Here is a 16,664-nt window from a genome sequence, read left to right on the forward strand (position 1 = left end):
GGCTGGCGACGAGTACCACCTGCTTTTCTGAAACTGCGCTTGGGCGAAATTAACACTGGTCGAGGTGATGGTGCACGGTGGTGGGCCAGCGGCGCCGTTGCGCCTTGCTCTGCTTTGGTGCCACTGCCCACACAGGCCGACTGCCCCATTGGGACGTAAGCAAATATTCCTTGACCGCCGCCGACCTCGAAGATTTTTCAATACACACCACCCTCGCGACTTTCATTCCTCGCGACTTTTGTTTCATCTCAACGGACATCTCTTGGTCACCATTGCCCAGCGGATTCCGCCCACGAAACATCGCTGGTCTCCTTCAGCTCCTTTTCGCATCTCCAAAACATCTTCCACAAGTCGAGCACATTCAGCGTCAGGTCCGCAACCCACCGCATTCTGGAGAGCTGCCCTTCAGAGTTCTTCTCTTGACCATGGATCCATCAGTTCTGAGCCAGTAAGTCCTCCAACATCTTCCAGAGCTCGAACGAAGCTGAATCCTGTTACAAGACTCTTCGAGCATGGAGAAGACAGCAACATCACGATCGTCTGCGGAGGAGAGAAAATCAAGGCTCACCGCATTATCCTCCGCTCGGGAAGTGTTTTCTTCCACAAGATGCTTGCAAGCTCTCACAGCTTCAAGGCAATTGACTGCGTTGCGTAGAGACCATCGAAGGACCTTGCTGACGACGTCGTTCCGTCAAGGATTCAAATGCCGCCGAAGTACACATCGAGAGAGACCCGGAGACCATGAGGCACCTCATCAAGTTCATGTATAGCGGTACCTATCCTGCCGAACACGGGAACGACATCATCATGATCGCAAAGATGCACTCGGCTGCCCACTTTTACCAAGCCGGCCGCCTTGAAGACGCCACCGAGTTCAGGTTTTCTTGTGCGATCCACATGCCTGACATCAGCGCGGAGTAAGACATCGTGAAACTGCCCGCGCTGGCAGTCAAAATCGTCTACACCTCGACTCCTGAGACCACTCGCGCTCTCAGAGACATGGTTATGGAAATTGGCTCCAATCGTTCGATGGAACTGGGAAAGTCCGAATTCTTCATGAGTGAGGTCCGTGGTTGCGGAGCAGGGATGATCCGTTCGAGCATCCTTCCACAAACTGGGGCAGCTCGCTCGACACTCCGGACACGCATCAATCCAAGAGGAAGGCGACCTCGAGTAGATTAGAGAGCTTGTCGCTGGGCGCCAATCTCTTCACAAGGCTTAAAGGAATTCAGAGAACGTATCATCGGGACAAGCCGTGGAGTGCATTTCAAAGGAGATTGCCAGCTACTGACCGTGCAAGGAGTACGGGAGGGCTCTGACAGAGAGCGACATCAATCTCACATTCAAAAGACTCAGAGGAAAGATGACATCCAGGAGAGGGGATGGCAAATTTGACGTAGTCTCAGAATTAAAGGAGCAATTGGATCCCTTCATCTCCTCATCCCCACAGCCTCTCCGGACACAATATTCAAGAACAAAACTCCTTTACATTCGAGACGACGTTTGAGTTTATCTTTTACACTACCGAACACATCAAGCATACACCATCATTCTTCTGGTCCTTGGAATGAATGCTCGAGAAGATGCATACCGCTGCGCACTTCCACCAGGCGCCGCTCTTCGAGGCCCGCACGCAACACCACTTTTCCAAGACAGTCCGAGACATTGACGGACTCGCCAAGGAAGGCTATCATCTCCTTCTCTGCCAGCCGCCTCAAGAAGCTCGTCAGCTCAGCAAAATTCATAGACGAAATTCGTTGCACTGGCTTTTGGGACAACATTCCGTCTTGATGACTCGGAAGAACAAAGTCAAAGAGATTTCTTCTCGTCCTGGTTTCGGCAACGCGGCCTTTCTGCAGCAGGCCGGCATTCGGCAGGTTCACCCATGCGCCAACTGCTGTAACGCTGTGTTCGCGCGGTCGTCCTTTCGTTGGTTGTCGCGCTCTGCCGGGTTTCTTTGGTGGCAGTTGTGCGAACTGCATTTGTCGAAGGAATATCCTTACGAGAATCCATGGAGCAGCTGCCTGTACTCGTCGGAGACTGACGACTGCAATGTGCTGGTCACTGAGGCTGCTTGGTGCCGAGCAAAGAAGGATTCCTCTGGCTTCCGCTCTCTGCTCGAGAATTGAGGCAGTGCGGCGAGCGGTGGAATCCAGAGGATGCTTCATTGGTACAAGGCATTGGGATAGAGTGAGGGAGGGAGTAAGGCGTTGAGTGATTGGATATTCTGCCGCCTGTGGAACTCTCTCGGGACAGACTCGTGTAGAATAGTACGATAAGGAGAATTAGCTTCTATCCCCTTCTAAACAAACACTTCACAGTGCAAAATGTTTGCTGTTCTGAAGTGATCGTCGTCAATTAAGTGCGAACTCCATCAACATCGAATCCTTCTGCTTGGTTTATTGTGGTCCTGAATGGTGTTCGATGTTGAGAAGCATAACAAATACTGGAGGCATGAGGGCTTGAATGGGCGTCGTCGGCGGTCACTGAGCTTCGAGACGACACTGAGCCGATTGTCAAAGCACAAATCTGTTTAATACTGTCTGCCGTGATTACGTGGTCCGCTGTGCAGATACCGAGTGCACAGCAGTGGTCAATTCGCTGCATTTATTTTGTGGATGATCAACGCCGCGTTGTTGTGCCCACCTAAACCGCTCATGGCTGAGCGAGCTTTGCGTCGTCCTCTCTTGAGCCACCCACACAAAAATCAAGAATAAACACTCGCCCACACACCTCGACCACCTCTTGACATCAAAAGATTCCTGCGCCTTTGAACAACTTCGCTTAAAGGTCCACGGAGTTTACCCTCCATAGTCCCCACACCACTCCCGTCAATCTTTCGAGCCTGTCGTGAAGCTCGTTCGAAATTCCATTGGCGCCTGAATGTTGCAAGCGGCGCTGCGTGCTGCCAACTGGCCGGGCTCAAAGTCCCCTGCCGCCAGCTATTCTGAGCCGAGCCTTCTCTCCTCCAGCAAAATGAATGCCAACAAGCTCGGCGAGTGCGTTTCTCAAAGCCACGGTAGAGACACGTCTTCACGCTGACCCTTTCGCCAGATATCTCCAAACGGGCGAGTTTTCAGACATCACCATCGTTTGCGGTGATCTGAAGATCAAGGCGCACAAGCTTGTACTGAGCTGCGAAAGCGACTATTTCAAGGCAATGCTGAGTACGAAGAATGGTTTCAAGGTACGTACGTGGCGGCAACTTCGTACACAGAGCTAGACACTGATGAATTAAAATCCAGGAATCCGCCGAGCCCATCCTTAACCTTGAAGAAGAAGATCCCACCATTCTCCAGGCAGTCATCAACTTCATCTACACCAAAACATACCAGGGCCCGCGCGACGACAACGAGCTCATCCTGGCCGCAAAAGCATTCAATGTCGCCCTCTACTACCAATTGCCCAAGCTCCAGAAGACGACCAGCAACAGCTTTGCAACGATGCTCAAAGAACTGGACACGGAGAAGATCGAAGACCAAAAAACGCTTGTCGACGCCATTCGCTTCATCTACGACTATCTGCCCGCCACCCGCCATCCCATCAAGCGTCTCGTCGTCAACTACGCCGTTGTTCGTAGCGTGGTGCTCAGATCTTCGACGCCTTTCATGGACCTCTTGCGTGATTCTCCTTATGCTGCCGATGTCTACACTTGGATGTCCGAGTGCCATCAGATGGAATGCTGCAATTGAAGTCCAGAGCGAAAGCTTGACAGTTGCAAAAAGGAGATAATGTTGGTGTCCACGCCACCACCACCACAAAGAATCGCTCTTGGCATGGAAAGCAGGACCCGCTGTATCTGCGTCTCGGAAGACCCATGACAAGAGCCTTCCATGTCCCTTTTCCCTTTTTTCGGCAGACGAGCATCGAAATGAACCGACTACTCTCGACATCAATCGTCGCGGACCCATCAAGTCAGACAACTTCCGCACCACGACTCCGGACGATGCGGATCAAACATACGATCCAGAAGAAAGCTCTGAGGCGGCGAGAAGAGCTCGCGGTTAATCGCAATCGAAAAGAGTCGCAATGCAAGCGAAGGACATGGCGACGCCGAACTCTTGGGACCAGAGCGGGTGACAGGCGTGCTTTTGAAAGTCTGGAAAAGAGATAGAAATGGAACACGGCAAAATCTGAGATCCACTACAAAGTCAGTTCGTGTCAAACGGGTCTTCTGCGATTCGTGTGGTGTAGTCGTGAGTGTCGTTGGACGGCCAGTGGAGACGACTGCCCACCCAGCCCCTCCGTCTTTGTCCTTCCAAACAACACCCCGCCACCATCACTCCGCTGCCTCTTGCCTGATATGAACATCATTCTAGAAATGCCCTTCTCGTGCATTCCTATGTCTACCATGTAGCCATTGTCAGGACGGCTTTGTTCCAAGCGCTTTACACGGCTGACCGCAGAGCCAGCTCTCGGAGCGCCTTCAATTTTGGAGCTGAAGCTGAAGTAAAGTGATGGAAGCTTATGGTAGGAGAGAAAGCGTGCGAGATTCTTTAGAAAAGGAAACGCCCCACAGGCTTCTCTCCAGTCCCCCGGGCGCGTGCATAAACAGCCTAAAAGAGAGCGCGTCAACCATCTCCCAACGCGTCTGGATTCCTTGGCGTCCTGTTATGAGATGCCCGCGGGCTCTCGAACAGCGAGCTGGCTGGCTGGCTGGCTGGCTGGCTGGCTGGCTGGCTGGCATATGTGTTACGCGTCGATTCCAGGCAACAATCAGCGCAACAAGGCGGCCACTGGAGACAGTCTTTCGCACTGGATCGCTCTTCTGCGGAACAAATGGGGCCGGACTGCCAATTCTGCCGTGGTGCAAGAACCAAGATGGAATGAAGGAGTCGACGCAACCGAGCCTCTCCCCTCCCGAAGAGACTTTGAAAGGAAGGCCGTCGCCGACGAGGTTCGTCCTTGGCGCGGCGCGCGCAGCTCATTGTGTGGGGCATGGAGACTGTGCATTCGCAGCTGGTCCTCGCGTACATGTGTGTTGATCCCAGACTGCACTTGTTTCAATTCTGCACAGGACGGCACGACAGGGTCGACCATTTCACTGCACGACTGGAGAGAACAGTGCAAGCGCATATATATCTCTTCGCCATTGACCGGTGCGCGGAAATTTCGGACGATCGCCATGGCACTTGGACCTGAAAAACTTCCTTCCTTCCCCTTCTTTTTCAGAAGACCGCGCGATGGGTTTGAGGCTGCAAGGCGTTGGAAGAGGCAGCGGTTGATGAATCAGAAAATTATCATGTAGTACACGGTACTGTGCCTTTTATCTACATTCCTTTTATCTACTTGGAGACTCTTGAACGTTTTAGAGCTTAGAGGAGAGCGTTGAATCAGTTACATCCACAGCCAGTCAGTTAGGTGGCAACAGTAGTCTGGGCCATGAATGAGGCGAAAAGGAGTACACTAAGTCTGTATCGGGGTCTCTCTACAGACATTGCCATGATGAGCAAGCAAGCACAGCGAATGAATAGAACGGCACCATGCCATCTTCCAACACACCATTGACGTAGCGCGTGAAGTCCCTTGACTTCCCTTTCCCCTTTCCCCTTTCCCCTCAATCACACCGATTGAAAAAAAAAAAAAAAAAAAAACCCGAAGCCGTATCGATTTGAACGGCTCTCCGACTTTCACACTCGTCCTCGTCTTCAAAGCAGAGATATCTAACCACTCCAACACTCCAGACGTTTCCTCCACAGCAGCGAGCCAGCCCAGGTGATCAATGCAATCATGCGGGGGAAGAGGGTCTCCATTGCTCCAAGACTTTGCATGAATCGCTTCGTCAGCGCAATGGCAAGCGGCGCAGTAGTGACACTGTGCACCTGCGCCTATTCTCCTTGCCTCAGGTCCCTTCCTGCCTCGCTGATACCCAAGCACAACAAAGCAAGCAAGCAAGCAAGCAAGCAAGCAATCCTCGCTTCGTTTCTCATCGCACAGCACCACATGCGTAAAAGCAAGCAGAAAGCCGGGAAGTTCGAACGAGAAGAATGGGCAAAAAAAAAAAAGGACGGGGAGCACACGGAGAGCAAAAGGAGGACTGAGTCTATGGACTGGACAGGGAGACCAGGAGAGAGAGAGAAAGGAGGGGTAAGCTACCTAGAGTATTCCGTTACAATGTGGGAGAGACGCCGCGTTCACGCGTGCGTTTATGAAGGAGGGAGGGAAGGAGGGATTTGTGTCGTGGTGCCGTGGTGGAGGCAGGCTGTTGATGGACTGCGTGCCGGACAGCAGGGCTAGATGAGGTGGAAGTAGTATGTAGAATGGGAGCTGGGGGGGGCAGCTGTTGAGGAGGAAAATGGCGATGGTGTGATGGGAGATGGGGGATGGGAGAAGAGTTTGATAGTGTCGAGGCAGGCAGGCAGGCAGGCAGGCAGCAGGACGTGGCGAATGATAGAGAGACAGATCAAAAGGAGAAGGACGAGGAGAAAGGCAAGCGTTCAAAACTTGCATGAGGATATATACACTTACATACACATCTACCCACGGAGCGGCGGAAGGAATTTGATGGTAGCGTCGGTTTGCAGAAATAGGAAGAGGATACATGCATACATACGCACACACACACCTCTCCATAGTGAGGCCGAAGGAATTTGATAGCCTTAATTTGCAGCAGCAAAGGGGAAAAATAAAAAGATGTGTGTGTACTTTTCTTTCCCCTTCTACTTGACCATCGCTAACCACCCAACCACCCGGCCGTCCGCCTAGCACCAACCATATTGACAAAGCAACAAACCGCCTCGTCGCGCCACACCATAACAAAAGCACACCAAAGCAGCTGGGTGCAGTCACAGAGCGCCGGAGTGCAAGTGCAGAGACCTGAGGCTGTTGCGTGGTAGGCAGGTGTAAGGGAAAGGAGAAAAAAGGACTTGCGTAGATGTAGCTTACTAACACAGGGAAGTGCCGCGCACGCGCGGACAGTGGTGAGGCATGAAAGAGATAGGATGACCTACCTAGGAGTGCAAATGACAAGCCGCGACATGATCAGACAAGATGGCAAGAAGGCATGATGAAAGTGTGACAAGATTGGCTACCCACGCACGCAGCGGGGGAAAAGGTAGGACAGAAAGGAGTAGAGCACGCGAGCGAGCACATGATCGCGCCAGAGTTGACATGTGAAGACAGTGGAAGAAACCGAAAAGGGACGGAATCAAGGGAAAGATTGATATCTTACCTTTGGCTCTGGCTTTACCTTTGCCGTTGAAATTGCCTTTGCCTCGAGCTTGCATCGCAGCAGCTGTGACAGCAGAAGCAGCAACAAGCCCCTTCCATCACCACAGCCTGTGCAGCTTTTGAAACAAGTGCACCAAAAACCGCGCGTCAAGCCAATCGTTGACCGTGGAATGTAGAAAGTCAGTTAGGCGAGAGAGCAAGCCAACCAACCAAGCAGTCCGGAAAGAAAGATGGACGGATGACCGTTGCGTCTGTGTGCCGTGACCGGTGGAGTCTAGCCGGGGCAAGGACGAGACCTGACGACTTGGAGGACAGACAGCCAAGCGTATGCAGGACGGACATGCGCGTTCTTACCTTGGATTGCCCACTGCTCCGGTAGACCCCTGGCCGATTGTCGGCCGGCGTATCGGTACGTACGAGGGACGAAATGAAAATGATGACAATCGCCACGTGTGGTTGGTTGTCTTGCTGGTTAGCGGAAAAAGGCGTGCAGTTCCTTGGGCCGTGAACAAATGCTGCAGCGCAGGGCAGTACAGAGCGGTATAGAGGAGAGGTCAGGTCGACGGACAAGAGCCTGCTGTAGTGGACAGGGCGGATACGCACTGCTGCCTGACCGTCGAACTTCGCTACACCTGAAATTTCGTCGAATGGCTGGCTGTCTTGTGTCAGAGTCATGATACAGTGCCAGTGTACGAATGAGCGAGTAGAGCACGAAAGAGGCGACAAGTATCGCCCGTCGTCAGTCAACGTCAGCCTCACGGCGCCAAGACAGATGGGCGGGCAAGTAGCGCCAGAGGCAGAGAGCAGAGGCATAGGAGAGGCCCAGTCGGCAGCACTGCCATGGCGTGCCATGCCATCCTAGCCCGGTCGGTCGCTCTACTGCTGCTGCTGCTGCTGCTGCTGCTGCTGCTGCCACGGCGGAAGAACCCAAACCCAATCACACGCTTAGGGTGCCGGGAAGGACGCTTTATTAGGCCTGGCCAAGGTTTGTCCGGGCTCATCCCAAGCAGTTCGCAGTCAAGAGCCAGCCATTGGGGTGGCGTGTGGCTCGTGTGCGAGCTCTCATGAGTAGCTATACCTCCGCATACGGTGGGTCTTGTCGCTCTGTTATTTTTGCACCCGCGCAAAACTCTGTAGGCAAAAAAGGCTCAGAGGGCGTTCAAGAGGTGGTGGCGTGGTCTGCAAGGAAAACAAGAGGCGCTTCCAAATGCGGCCGATGATGCGAAGAGGCGTCAATATATGCCGGCAGAAATCGATGATGACTTTCTGGATCAGAGGCGACCGAGCTGTCCGCACGACGTCTTCGTAAGCACACAGCCGCGGGAAACAGAGTTTAGACATGCACGTCCAAGGAAGTAGCCTCGCTGGGTAAGCTGGCAGCTTGCTGTCTGCCTGGCTTGTGAAGGAGACCGGGGGGCAACTCTGCTACTGCAGCCTGTCAAGGACAGAATGGCTGTCTTCAGGGGTGCGTGCGTTGTAAGCAGGCGTCTGTCATGGATGCGAGGCAGCAAGACGAGTGCATGGACATTGCTGTGGCTTTTGTGAAATGACTCGAGGAACGTGGCTCGTCTCCGATGAACCCATTTTGTTCGATTGCCCAAGCCAGAGCTACCATATTCGGAACTGTGCGGGCAGGGTCGGCGGCCATGGTGAGGTGAGGTCGAGGGGCCCCTCCCTGCCTGGCTTCAGGAGAGAGGCTCAAGGCGATCGGCTGCAGAGCATCGTCCATGGAGGTACCTAGCAGACGGAGGATGCTCCTGCGACAAGTAGGGCCGTGCTTGGGTGGCGAGTATACAATAGCTTGGAAAGTAGTGTGGAAGAGACGTGGACAATGACAGGTTGTCCTCAAACCGTAATTGCATCACAGGGACACAGCACATCCGCTGCCACGCCTCGGCCCGCTACAATCTCTCCGGACCTGACCCCCGGCCTGGAGCCGGTCGACGTGATTGGCCCGTGGCGGAGGAGCAGCAGCAGCTCCGACGCGTTGTTACGCCCTGCTGCCGTTGCTTTGTGGTCGGCAAAGTTCAGACGTCTGCAGCGCCAATGAAGGCGGTTGCAGTCCAAAGTTGATTCTGCAGGGCAAAGTTACTGGAATTCGCTGCCGCGTTGAAGTGGATCCGTCCTATGAGAGCTGGCGGACGGGTAGGGAGCAGGGTTGTCGGGTAGAGTAGACTCCCCAAAGCCCAGGCGCGTGCCCGCGGGCGCAAATCGAACGGGTGCGGGCGGCACCACATTGCAAGGTTTTGGCGGTGGTGTGCCTGGCCTGGCTCCCTCAGTGATTGCCGACGACAGCCTGAGCCGAGCGGCATGGCATGATGTTGAGCGAGCAAAACAACGGCAGAGAAGCGGGGCAGAATTAGACACCCACAGGCGCGAGTCGAACAGAGTTGCGAGAGTGGGGCGTTTTGGCAGGAAGCCGACCAACTGAGGCTCTGCTCGAGGGCGACAAAAAGGTCGTGATGTGTCTGCGTGGGTGCTGAAGATCTGGAGCAAAGAGCCGGGGAACAGACGCCGATCATGGGTCCGTCTAGCCCCACAGGTGGCCGTTGATGCAGAGGCACGATGCTGAGTCGGTGGCCGGGTGGAAAAGTAAGAGGGCGAGGGCGACAGGGAGCACCCAGCGAGGGGAGCATGGGCCGGGCGCCGCGCGAACCTTTGGAGGCGGGCTACGCACCCCGGAAAGACCCCTAATATCTCAGCGAGGACTGGGGTGGCCAGTACGTCATGGCGGGCGCAAAGATGCAGACGGCTGCTGGATCGGGACAGTTGGGCGAAGTTGGTTGGGTTGACGGAGCTTCAGGATGGGGTGATGAGGGCAAAAGCAAGAGAACAGATTGGGCTTGGCTAGCTCAAGCTTAGAGGTGGAGCGATGATGGGCGAGGGCAGAGATACGGCGGGATCGAATGTTGTTGTTGAGTCGTCAGGCTTGGCCAGAAGCAATGGAGAATGTCGGAGAGGATGAGGCTCGTTCCCGCAGTGCTCAGCCGGGATTGTGAAACCCGTGATGGTGGCCGCTCGGAGGTTTGGAGGTTCATGGGGGCAGCCTGGACACGATTCAGCGCTGCACAGAAGGGCCATGGATGGCGCGCAGTAAAATGCCGCGCTTGCTTGGGCGGGTAGGGAGGTAATGCTGGCTGGGCAGTGATGATGATGATGATGATGATGATGATGATGATGATGGAGGGACGTTGGGTTTGGCTGGAGGTGGGCAACTTGTCGGGCTGGCTGGGATCGGTTGGAGCTGGGCATGAACAAGGTATGGTAGGGATAGCGAGGACAAAGAGGACGAGGAAGAGGACGAGGTCGAGGACGAGGTCGAGGATGGTGTTGGTGCTGGTGCTGGTGCTGGTGTTGGTGTTGGGGTTGGGGTTGTGCCTGTGTCAGGTTCCATGTCCCCACAGGCCAAGGCCAGTTCCAGTTCCAGTTCCAGTTCCAGTTGCAGTTGCAGTTGCAGTCCCAGTCCCAGTCCCAGTCACAGTCCCAGTTCCCGCTTTCCTTCCTTCCTTCCTTCCTTCCTTCCGCACCGATCGCTGGAGCCAAGCCTTATCATTGGCCCGCCGCTATCTGAAGCTCTGGCTGAGTGAGGTGCTGCCCCGTCCCCAAAGAGTCAAAGGCCGCCCCCAGCACCTTTTCCTTCCCTTCTTCTCACCTCTCCACTCCACACTCACACTCACCTTCGCACTCCCCAGTCCAGCTACTTTTCTTCTACTCCTTCCATCTCCTTCTTCTCGACACCCACACCATACATACCATCGCATCGCATCGCATCGCATCGCCCGCACCGCACCGCCCGCTCGCATCGCTCCGTCGCCTAGCTGCGTCCGTCTGCATTGCCTGCCCGCCTGCACGCCTGCCCGCCTGCCCGCCGCCAGTCCACAATCAATCGCTTGTGAGCTCAAGCCGCCGCACGCCGCATTCCACGCCAGTACCCTCCCGCCCGCTGCATCTCGCTCCACCTCGTCTCGCTTCGCTTCGCATCGCGACCACGACGACCTCGACATCCACCTCATCGCTCGACCATCACCACCCTCCTCCTACTGCCTTCGCGTCTCCTCTTCCGCCGCTACGAGCGCCTCGTCCTCTGGTCAGTCAATCCACCGCCGATCCTGATCCCGCACCACATTCCCGCTGCATCGTCGTCGACTTTTTTTGCCCTTGAGCATTCCGAAACGCCATCGCATCGCTCCCTCTCGCTCCCTTTGTTTCGCGCGCCGTCAGCTTCTTTGACCGCGCGCAACCGCCTTGGTAGCGAAAGCACAAAGAGCGAAATGGCCGCAGGGCCACCATCAGCCAGCACCAGTCCACTGCATCTTTCGCCAAATCCCTTTTTGCAAGCTCCATTTAACGCGTCCTCGCCGCCAAAGTTTCCCTTCTCAACCACTACAATGACGGCCGACGTCTTTTCGGCAACGGCCGCCCCTTTGTCCCATGGATACACCCTCTCGCCCATTGGCGAGCGCAAGTCTCTTGAGAATGGCACCTCTCCACTCTTCGCGCTTCCCGAACTCGAGTCGTCAATCAGCAACCCCGAAACCAAGTACACTCCTACAGTCCTCGTACGCAAGTTGCCGCGCAATACCAGTGATGAAGCTGTGCGCAGCATGCTTCTCTTTGCCAAGGATCTCATCAGCACCGAGGTTGTGAGGACCGAATTTCCCGAAGACAAGGGATACTCAACTGCCCTCGCGCGGTTCAAATCCATCGCTGGAGCCGAGGACGCCAGAGAAAAGCTGAACGGAAAGCCCAACGCGGCCAATGACGCCAAGATGATTGTCGAGATCCTGCCTTCCGGAGGCCTTCCCGCTGTCTTTGGCGGCGCGCGGCGGAATACTATCGACGGCACCGCCAGTCGTCAGACGTCGGGATCGAATTCTTCGGCTGCCTCGTCCACTGGTCGTCAATCCTCGCGATTCAACGGCACCTTTCAATCCCTCGAGAAGCTGTCTCCACCCAGCGCTGTCCTAGGGAACGGCGACTTTTCCCTTACCGACACTGGCTTGTTCAGCCCAAAGTCGCCGGTCGGCAACCCCTTTGGAGAGCGCTCCCAGAACCTCAGCAAGCAGCTCATCAACGATGACGCCGGCGACGACGAGACCAATGAATTGATCAAAGACCCGGTTGCTTATGCGAGAAGTGGTCAAAACGGCCCGACTCACCTGGGTCGGCGCACCACAACCCCGCAGCTTCCCGTTTCGCGTTTCGCCAGCTTGTCTCTCAACACGACTAGCGGCACCAACAGCTTGACGTCGCCTCCGCTGTCTAGCTTTGCATCTCCCCGGTCGGTGGCGACGGTGCACTCTCCCGGCCCACCAATGTCGGCCATTTCGCCCAACAATGTTCATCCCACCATGGGCTCCTTGGGACCAACCTCCAACTACCAGCTGACTCCTCAGCATTACCAACGGCACAACTATCCGCCGGTCAACCCAGCCGATCAGAACCCGCCTTGCAACACGCTCTACGTGGGTAACCTGCCCATGGACACGTCCGAGGACGAACTCAAGGCCATGTTTTCGAAGCAGAGGGGATACAAGCGGCTATGTTTCCGCACCAAAGCCAACGGACCCATGTGCTTTGTTGAATTCGAAGACGTTTCTTTTGCAACCAAGGCGTTGAATGAACTCTACGGCCACCCTCTGCACAACAGCGTCAAGGGTGGCATTAGACTGAGCTTTTCCAAGAACCCGTTGGGCGTCCGTACAGGTCAGAATAACAACAATTTGTCGACGTCTTCGATGACCTCGCAAAACTCCATGCCTGGCATGGGAAGTGGGCTGGGCATGACACCCGGCTTTTCTACGGCCACAGGCCCACCTCCTGGACTAGCACCTCCCGGCATGGCCTCGCCCGTCGGCGGCATCAACGGCAGCTCCAACTTTGGCATGTTTTCCAACGGAAGCTTTGGACTCTCTTCTGGCAACTCGATGAGGTCTCAGCCTCTGTCCGGTGGCATGGCGGCCACCGCCACCACCACCACCACCAGCGCATTTGGCGGAATGAACAACGGCTATTCCGACTACATGATGGGGCGTTGAGAAAAAGACTGATTTTACCATGTCACGCGGACGCGGCGTTTGTAGGGAACGGCGTTGGGATGTCGCTCCTCTTTTTTCTTTTTTTCCTTTTTTTTTTTTTTTTTTTTTTTTGGCTCACCTGTCTTTTCCACGTCATTGTACGGTGTTTTACCACATGTATCTCTTTATGCCGGAATGGGTCCTCGGTCACGGCGCGACGTACTCTCAACCACCCTCACCATCAGGTCATCTTGGAGGTGGTCTCCTTTTTAGCATACAGCGATGATTCCCCCCCGTGCGTTTTCTGCATTCTTCATGGTCTGCTGTCGGAAGCGTTGATGCATTGTTGGGTGTTCTCAAGGGCTCCCATTTGTTTTCTATTCTATCCTACCACGTCGGCTTCGATGCTTTCGAGGCAGGGACTTTCTTCATGGGCCTGATTGCTGGGCGGAAAAAGCACGGTCGCGAAAGCTGTGGCATCCTCATTTATTGGAATGGGAATAAAGGACTCGTGGCAGCGATCTTTTTTTTTTTTTTTTTTTTGTGTTCTCTTTTTTGCTTCCGACAGCTGCCATGCACCTCCAGAGAATCATATTGGCAACATTTTTCCTTCCCCTTTTCATCCCATATCACTAAAAGACCGGTCATCTAATATCCGAAACTGCTAGGCGCTGGATCGCACTTGTCGGGGCGCTTCTGAGCTGCTGCATGACGAACAGGTGTTGCTGTTTCCCAAAACACACGCGTCACATTTCACGAAACAGAATTTTTTGATCTCGGCTGGTCAGCTTGCATGGGACTTGTTTCTGTTTCCATTCTCTATAATGTGCCCCCCTTTTCAAATTTTCTCTTTTTTTTTTTTTTTTTAGTTTTGTTTGCTCTTTCTTTGCAAGTCGTTTTGTCTGCCGGTCGTTGCTTCGTAGCGGGTTTGACTAGTTTTATATAGAATATGGAATTGCGCCATTCCTTTAACATCCTGCGGCCGTTGTGATGCCGGAGGTGGCAAGCATGTGCGTGGATCTGCTGGCTGACGTGCGTCTCGTATGAGTTGACATGTCTGGGACGACCGGGTTCCTGACGATCCAGGAACTGGCTTCCGAGCCCGCTTTTTGGGGCCCTGCTCGTGAAGTCAGAGAGCTCGTCACGTGCGACCTCCGTCGCCGACCGCCGGCGTGTCGCCGACGCGAGCTTGCTCTGCCCTGGGCTGGCGGGAGAAATCTTTGCCAACCACGTCCAACAGCTCCCATCATCAACACCACCTCCACATCAACCCCATCAACGCATTCCGCCCTCTTTGCTTGTCATCATCCGCATCAATTCTTCTTCCCCTACCGACTGCCGACCACAAAAGTCTCCGCCATGGCTTCGCGGCCATCACCTACCCTCTCCGCCTCTCTCTCACACTGCGTCCGGACACAACGCACCTCGATAGGCACGCCAGCACAGACGCGAGCATTTACACAGACATGTCGACGCGAGAAGCAAACGCTGCTGCGACGAAGAATGTGGGACTGGCTGCAGGGCCCAATGGGCAAGTCGCTGCGCGACCCCATGACGGGCAGCACAAACTATCTCAGCGCATACGATCAGTTTTCGGGCACTTTGCGGCGCACAAGGTCGCCGCGGCCGCCTCCCGGCGAGAAGATCGAGGTGAAGGAGTGGGCTGCCGACCTCAAGCCTTTTCCGCTGAATCCCAGCTTTCCCAGCTCGCCCGTGCTGAGCGAGGAGCTGCGTGAGAAGATATATCAGTGCATTGAGGTGGAGAAGCAGCCGATTCAGGACGTGTGCGCGACGTATGGCGTGACGTTGCAGCGGGCGGCGGCCGTGGTGCGGTTAAAGGCCATGGAGAAGAAGTGGGAGCAGGATGTAAGTTGTCTTTTTTGCCCTCAAACCCCGCACCCAATGATGAGATGAAATACGATTAGTCTTTCCGACACCATTATGGAGACAACTTGCCTATTACTCTGAACGCACAACACACGCTTCATTGCCTTCAAAGCAGCGCGGACGAACAGCACAGTTGACCGTTGCCATCTAGGGCAAATTCCTCGCCAAACCCTACTCGCGCGCCGTGCTCGAGATGCTCCCCAAAACCGATCTCGCCCGCGAACTCCGCGAACAGCAACCCCACGAGTCCACGGCCGACCTGCCCGTGCACGCGGCAACCAAGACGCAAATCTTCTGGCCGGCGCCCGAATCGAGCCACTTCACGCGCGCCGACGCGGCCAGGATCTTCGACAAGCAGTTGCTGCCGGCGGACGAGCGCATCCCGATGCCCGAGCAGATCGACGCGGCGCGGGACCGGCTGGCGGGACTGTCGGCCCGCGAGCAGGCCGAGCGGCACGCGGCGCGGCTCAAGGCGATACTGGACGCGCGCGAAAAAGAAAAAGCGACCGAGTTGCGCAAGCAGCAGAGTATCAAGCGCGTCAGTGGCCGTCGCTTTGACTTTAGGTTTCAGGATGTCAGCGTTGATGCTGCGGGGACCGATGGGAAGAGTGCGGATGGTGTGGGCTGGCGCTATGGTATGCCGCATGAGGACCGCAAGAGGGGCCAGTATAAGCTGCCCAAGCGCGTCCAGGCGTAGGTGGCTGGCTGTCTGGCTGGCTGTTCGGTGGAGTGGTGGACATGTGGTCGAGGTCTCGCAGCATTGCTGGTAGGCGTTGTTCTATAGACGCACATGACATGACACAGGCGGCCCTTCTTCATGGCCCGGCCGGTTGGCCGCTCTAATCAACTCATACTTGACGACGTCGACCGTCTTTATGTCACCTCGAACCTACATCTCTCTCGCTGTCTGCATTGTGAACTTACCCTGCTTGGCGTATGCATGCCTTCCCCCCTCCGACGCCGTCCATTTATCCCCCACGCCTCGCCCTCCTCATCTCCCTCGTCCTTCTTCCCTTCCCCTCCCTTCCCTTCCCTTCCCTTCCACTCAGCTCAGCTCAGCTCAGTTCAGTTCAATTCACCGCAGACGGTACCGGGGTACCCGGGCGGTGTTAGTGGCAGAAATAGGAGCGAGGCTTTGCGCCAGCGCTGCGCTGTTGTATGTGGGGTACTGTATGTATTGCACATCGAGCGGGTTATTTTGGAGTGAGGGAGGCAGGCAGGGATGGATGGATGGATGGAATGATGGAATGATGGATGGATGGATGGAGGATAAGTGAAGGACAAGTGGATAAGTGGAGGACACGTAGAAAAGAGAAGAGAAGAGAAGAGCAGAGGAGAGAAGGAGAAGAGGAGGCATGAAAAAAAGGAAGGGTAGTTCTCCCTTTCCTCGTTTGATTTCTGTTCTCGTGGGAATGGGAATGACACGGGCACGTTGGTGCTTCTCCCTCCTCCCCTTATCGGTATGGCCGTACAGGGAGGGCTACTTCGGTATCGACATCTTTTTACGGACTTTTCTTTCCTTCTTTGCTTTTTGCTGGGATGCCAGTAGTAGTAGTAGGAGGAGTGCGGTGCTCTGCTCTGCCGTACCCT

General features: G+C 55.1%; 8 protein-coding genes across 8 annotated transcripts; 5 read left to right on the forward strand and 3 right to left on the reverse strand.

The window, feature by feature from the left end:
- Positions 1–1,469: 1,469 nt before the first annotated feature.
- IWZ02DRAFT_509322 (uncharacterized protein) lies at positions 1,470–2,215 on the reverse strand. The gene has a single exon (XM_066770470.1). It carries the CDS (start codon positions 2,166–2,168, stop codon positions 1,548–1,550), a length of 621 nt encoding a protein of 206 aa, XP_066618676.1. The 5' UTR covers positions 2,169–2,215; the 3' UTR covers positions 1,470–1,547.
- A 761-nt stretch (positions 2,216–2,976) lies between these two features.
- On the forward strand, positions 2,977–3,839 carry IWZ02DRAFT_502528 (BTB/POZ domain-containing protein; the record flags this gene model as incomplete). Its single annotated transcript, XM_066770304.1, has 3 exons — positions 2,977–2,999; positions 3,055–3,187; positions 3,246–3,839. 3 exons carry the CDS (start codon positions 2,977–2,979, stop codon positions 3,690–3,692), a joined length of 603 nt encoding a protein of 200 aa, XP_066618677.1. The 3' UTR covers positions 3,693–3,839.
- A 779-nt stretch (positions 3,840–4,618) lies between these two features.
- On the forward strand, positions 4,619–5,659 carry IWZ02DRAFT_485105 (uncharacterized protein; the record flags this gene model as incomplete). Its single annotated transcript, XM_066769209.1, has 1 exon — positions 4,619–5,659. The coding sequence occupies one exon, from the start codon at positions 4,619–4,621 to the stop codon at positions 5,246–5,248; it is 630 nt and encodes a 209-aa protein (XP_066618678.1). The 3' UTR covers positions 5,249–5,659.
- Positions 5,660–6,961: 1,302 nt separating this feature from the next.
- IWZ02DRAFT_94235 (uncharacterized protein) lies at positions 6,962–8,128 on the reverse strand. The gene has a single exon (XM_066771452.1). The coding sequence runs from the start codon at positions 8,020–8,022 to the stop codon at positions 7,351–7,353; it is 672 nt and encodes a 223-aa protein (XP_066618679.1). The 5' UTR covers positions 8,023–8,128; the 3' UTR covers positions 6,962–7,350.
- A 920-nt stretch (positions 8,129–9,048) lies between these two features.
- IWZ02DRAFT_94225 (uncharacterized protein) lies at positions 9,049–9,911 on the reverse strand. The gene has a single exon (XM_066771451.1). It carries the CDS (start codon positions 9,804–9,806, stop codon positions 9,198–9,200), a length of 609 nt encoding a protein of 202 aa, XP_066618680.1. The 5' UTR covers positions 9,807–9,911; the 3' UTR covers positions 9,049–9,197.
- Positions 9,912–11,283, forward strand: IWZ02DRAFT_509330 (uncharacterized protein; the record flags this gene model as incomplete). Its single annotated transcript, XM_066770471.1, has 1 exon — positions 9,912–11,283. Exon 1 carries the CDS (start codon positions 10,318–10,320, stop codon positions 11,281–11,283), a length of 966 nt encoding a protein of 321 aa, XP_066618681.1. The 5' UTR covers positions 9,912–10,317.
- Positions 11,284–11,362: 79 nt separating this feature from the next.
- Positions 11,363–13,413, forward strand: IWZ02DRAFT_94254 (RNA binding protein). Its single transcript, XM_066771453.1, has one exon. It carries the CDS (start codon positions 11,442–11,444, stop codon positions 13,206–13,208), a length of 1,767 nt encoding a protein of 588 aa, XP_066618682.1. The 5' UTR covers positions 11,363–11,441; the 3' UTR covers positions 13,209–13,413.
- A 987-nt stretch (positions 13,414–14,400) lies between these two features.
- On the forward strand, positions 14,401–15,968 carry IWZ02DRAFT_462454 (mitochondrial 37S ribosomal protein mS45). The gene is made up of 2 exons (XM_066768281.1): positions 14,401–15,053; positions 15,226–15,968. The coding sequence occupies exons 1-2, from the start codon at positions 14,547–14,549 to the stop codon at positions 15,769–15,771; spliced, it is 1,053 nt and encodes a 350-aa protein (XP_066618683.1). The 5' UTR covers positions 14,401–14,546; the 3' UTR covers positions 15,772–15,968.
- The last annotated feature ends 696 nt before the right edge of the window (positions 15,969–16,664 follow it).

This window comes from Phyllosticta citriasiana (genome assembly GCF_038021145.1).
Source record: "Phyllosticta citriasiana strain CBS 120426 chromosome Unknown IWZ02scaffold_16, whole genome shotgun sequence".
Taxonomy (NCBI): domain Eukaryota; kingdom Fungi; phylum Ascomycota; class Dothideomycetes; order Botryosphaeriales; family Phyllostictaceae; genus Phyllosticta; species Phyllosticta citriasiana.

Coding starts and splice junctions, on each gene's coding strand:
- IWZ02DRAFT_509322 (XM_066770470.1), bottom strand. CDS start 2,168: ATGAAGCATCCTCTGGATTCCACCGCTCGCCGCACTGCCTCAATTCTC.
- IWZ02DRAFT_94235 (XM_066771452.1), bottom strand. CDS start 8,022: ATGGCACGCCATGGCAGTGCTGCCGACTGGGCCTCTCCTATGCCTCTG.
- IWZ02DRAFT_94225 (XM_066771451.1), bottom strand. CDS start 9,806: ATGCTCCCCTCGCTGGGTGCTCCCTGTCGCCCTCGCCCTCTTACTTTT.
- IWZ02DRAFT_94254 (XM_066771453.1), top strand. CDS start 11,442: ATGGCCGCAGGGCCACCATCAGCCAGCACCAGTCCACTGCATCTTTCG.
- IWZ02DRAFT_462454 (XM_066768281.1), top strand. CDS start 14,547: ATGGCTTCGCGGCCATCACCTACCCTCTCCGCCTCTCTCTCACACTGC. Junction 15,054..15,225: donor AGAAGAAGTGGGAGCAGGAT/GTAAGTTGTCTT, acceptor GTTGCCATCTAG/GGCAAATTCCTCGCCAAACC.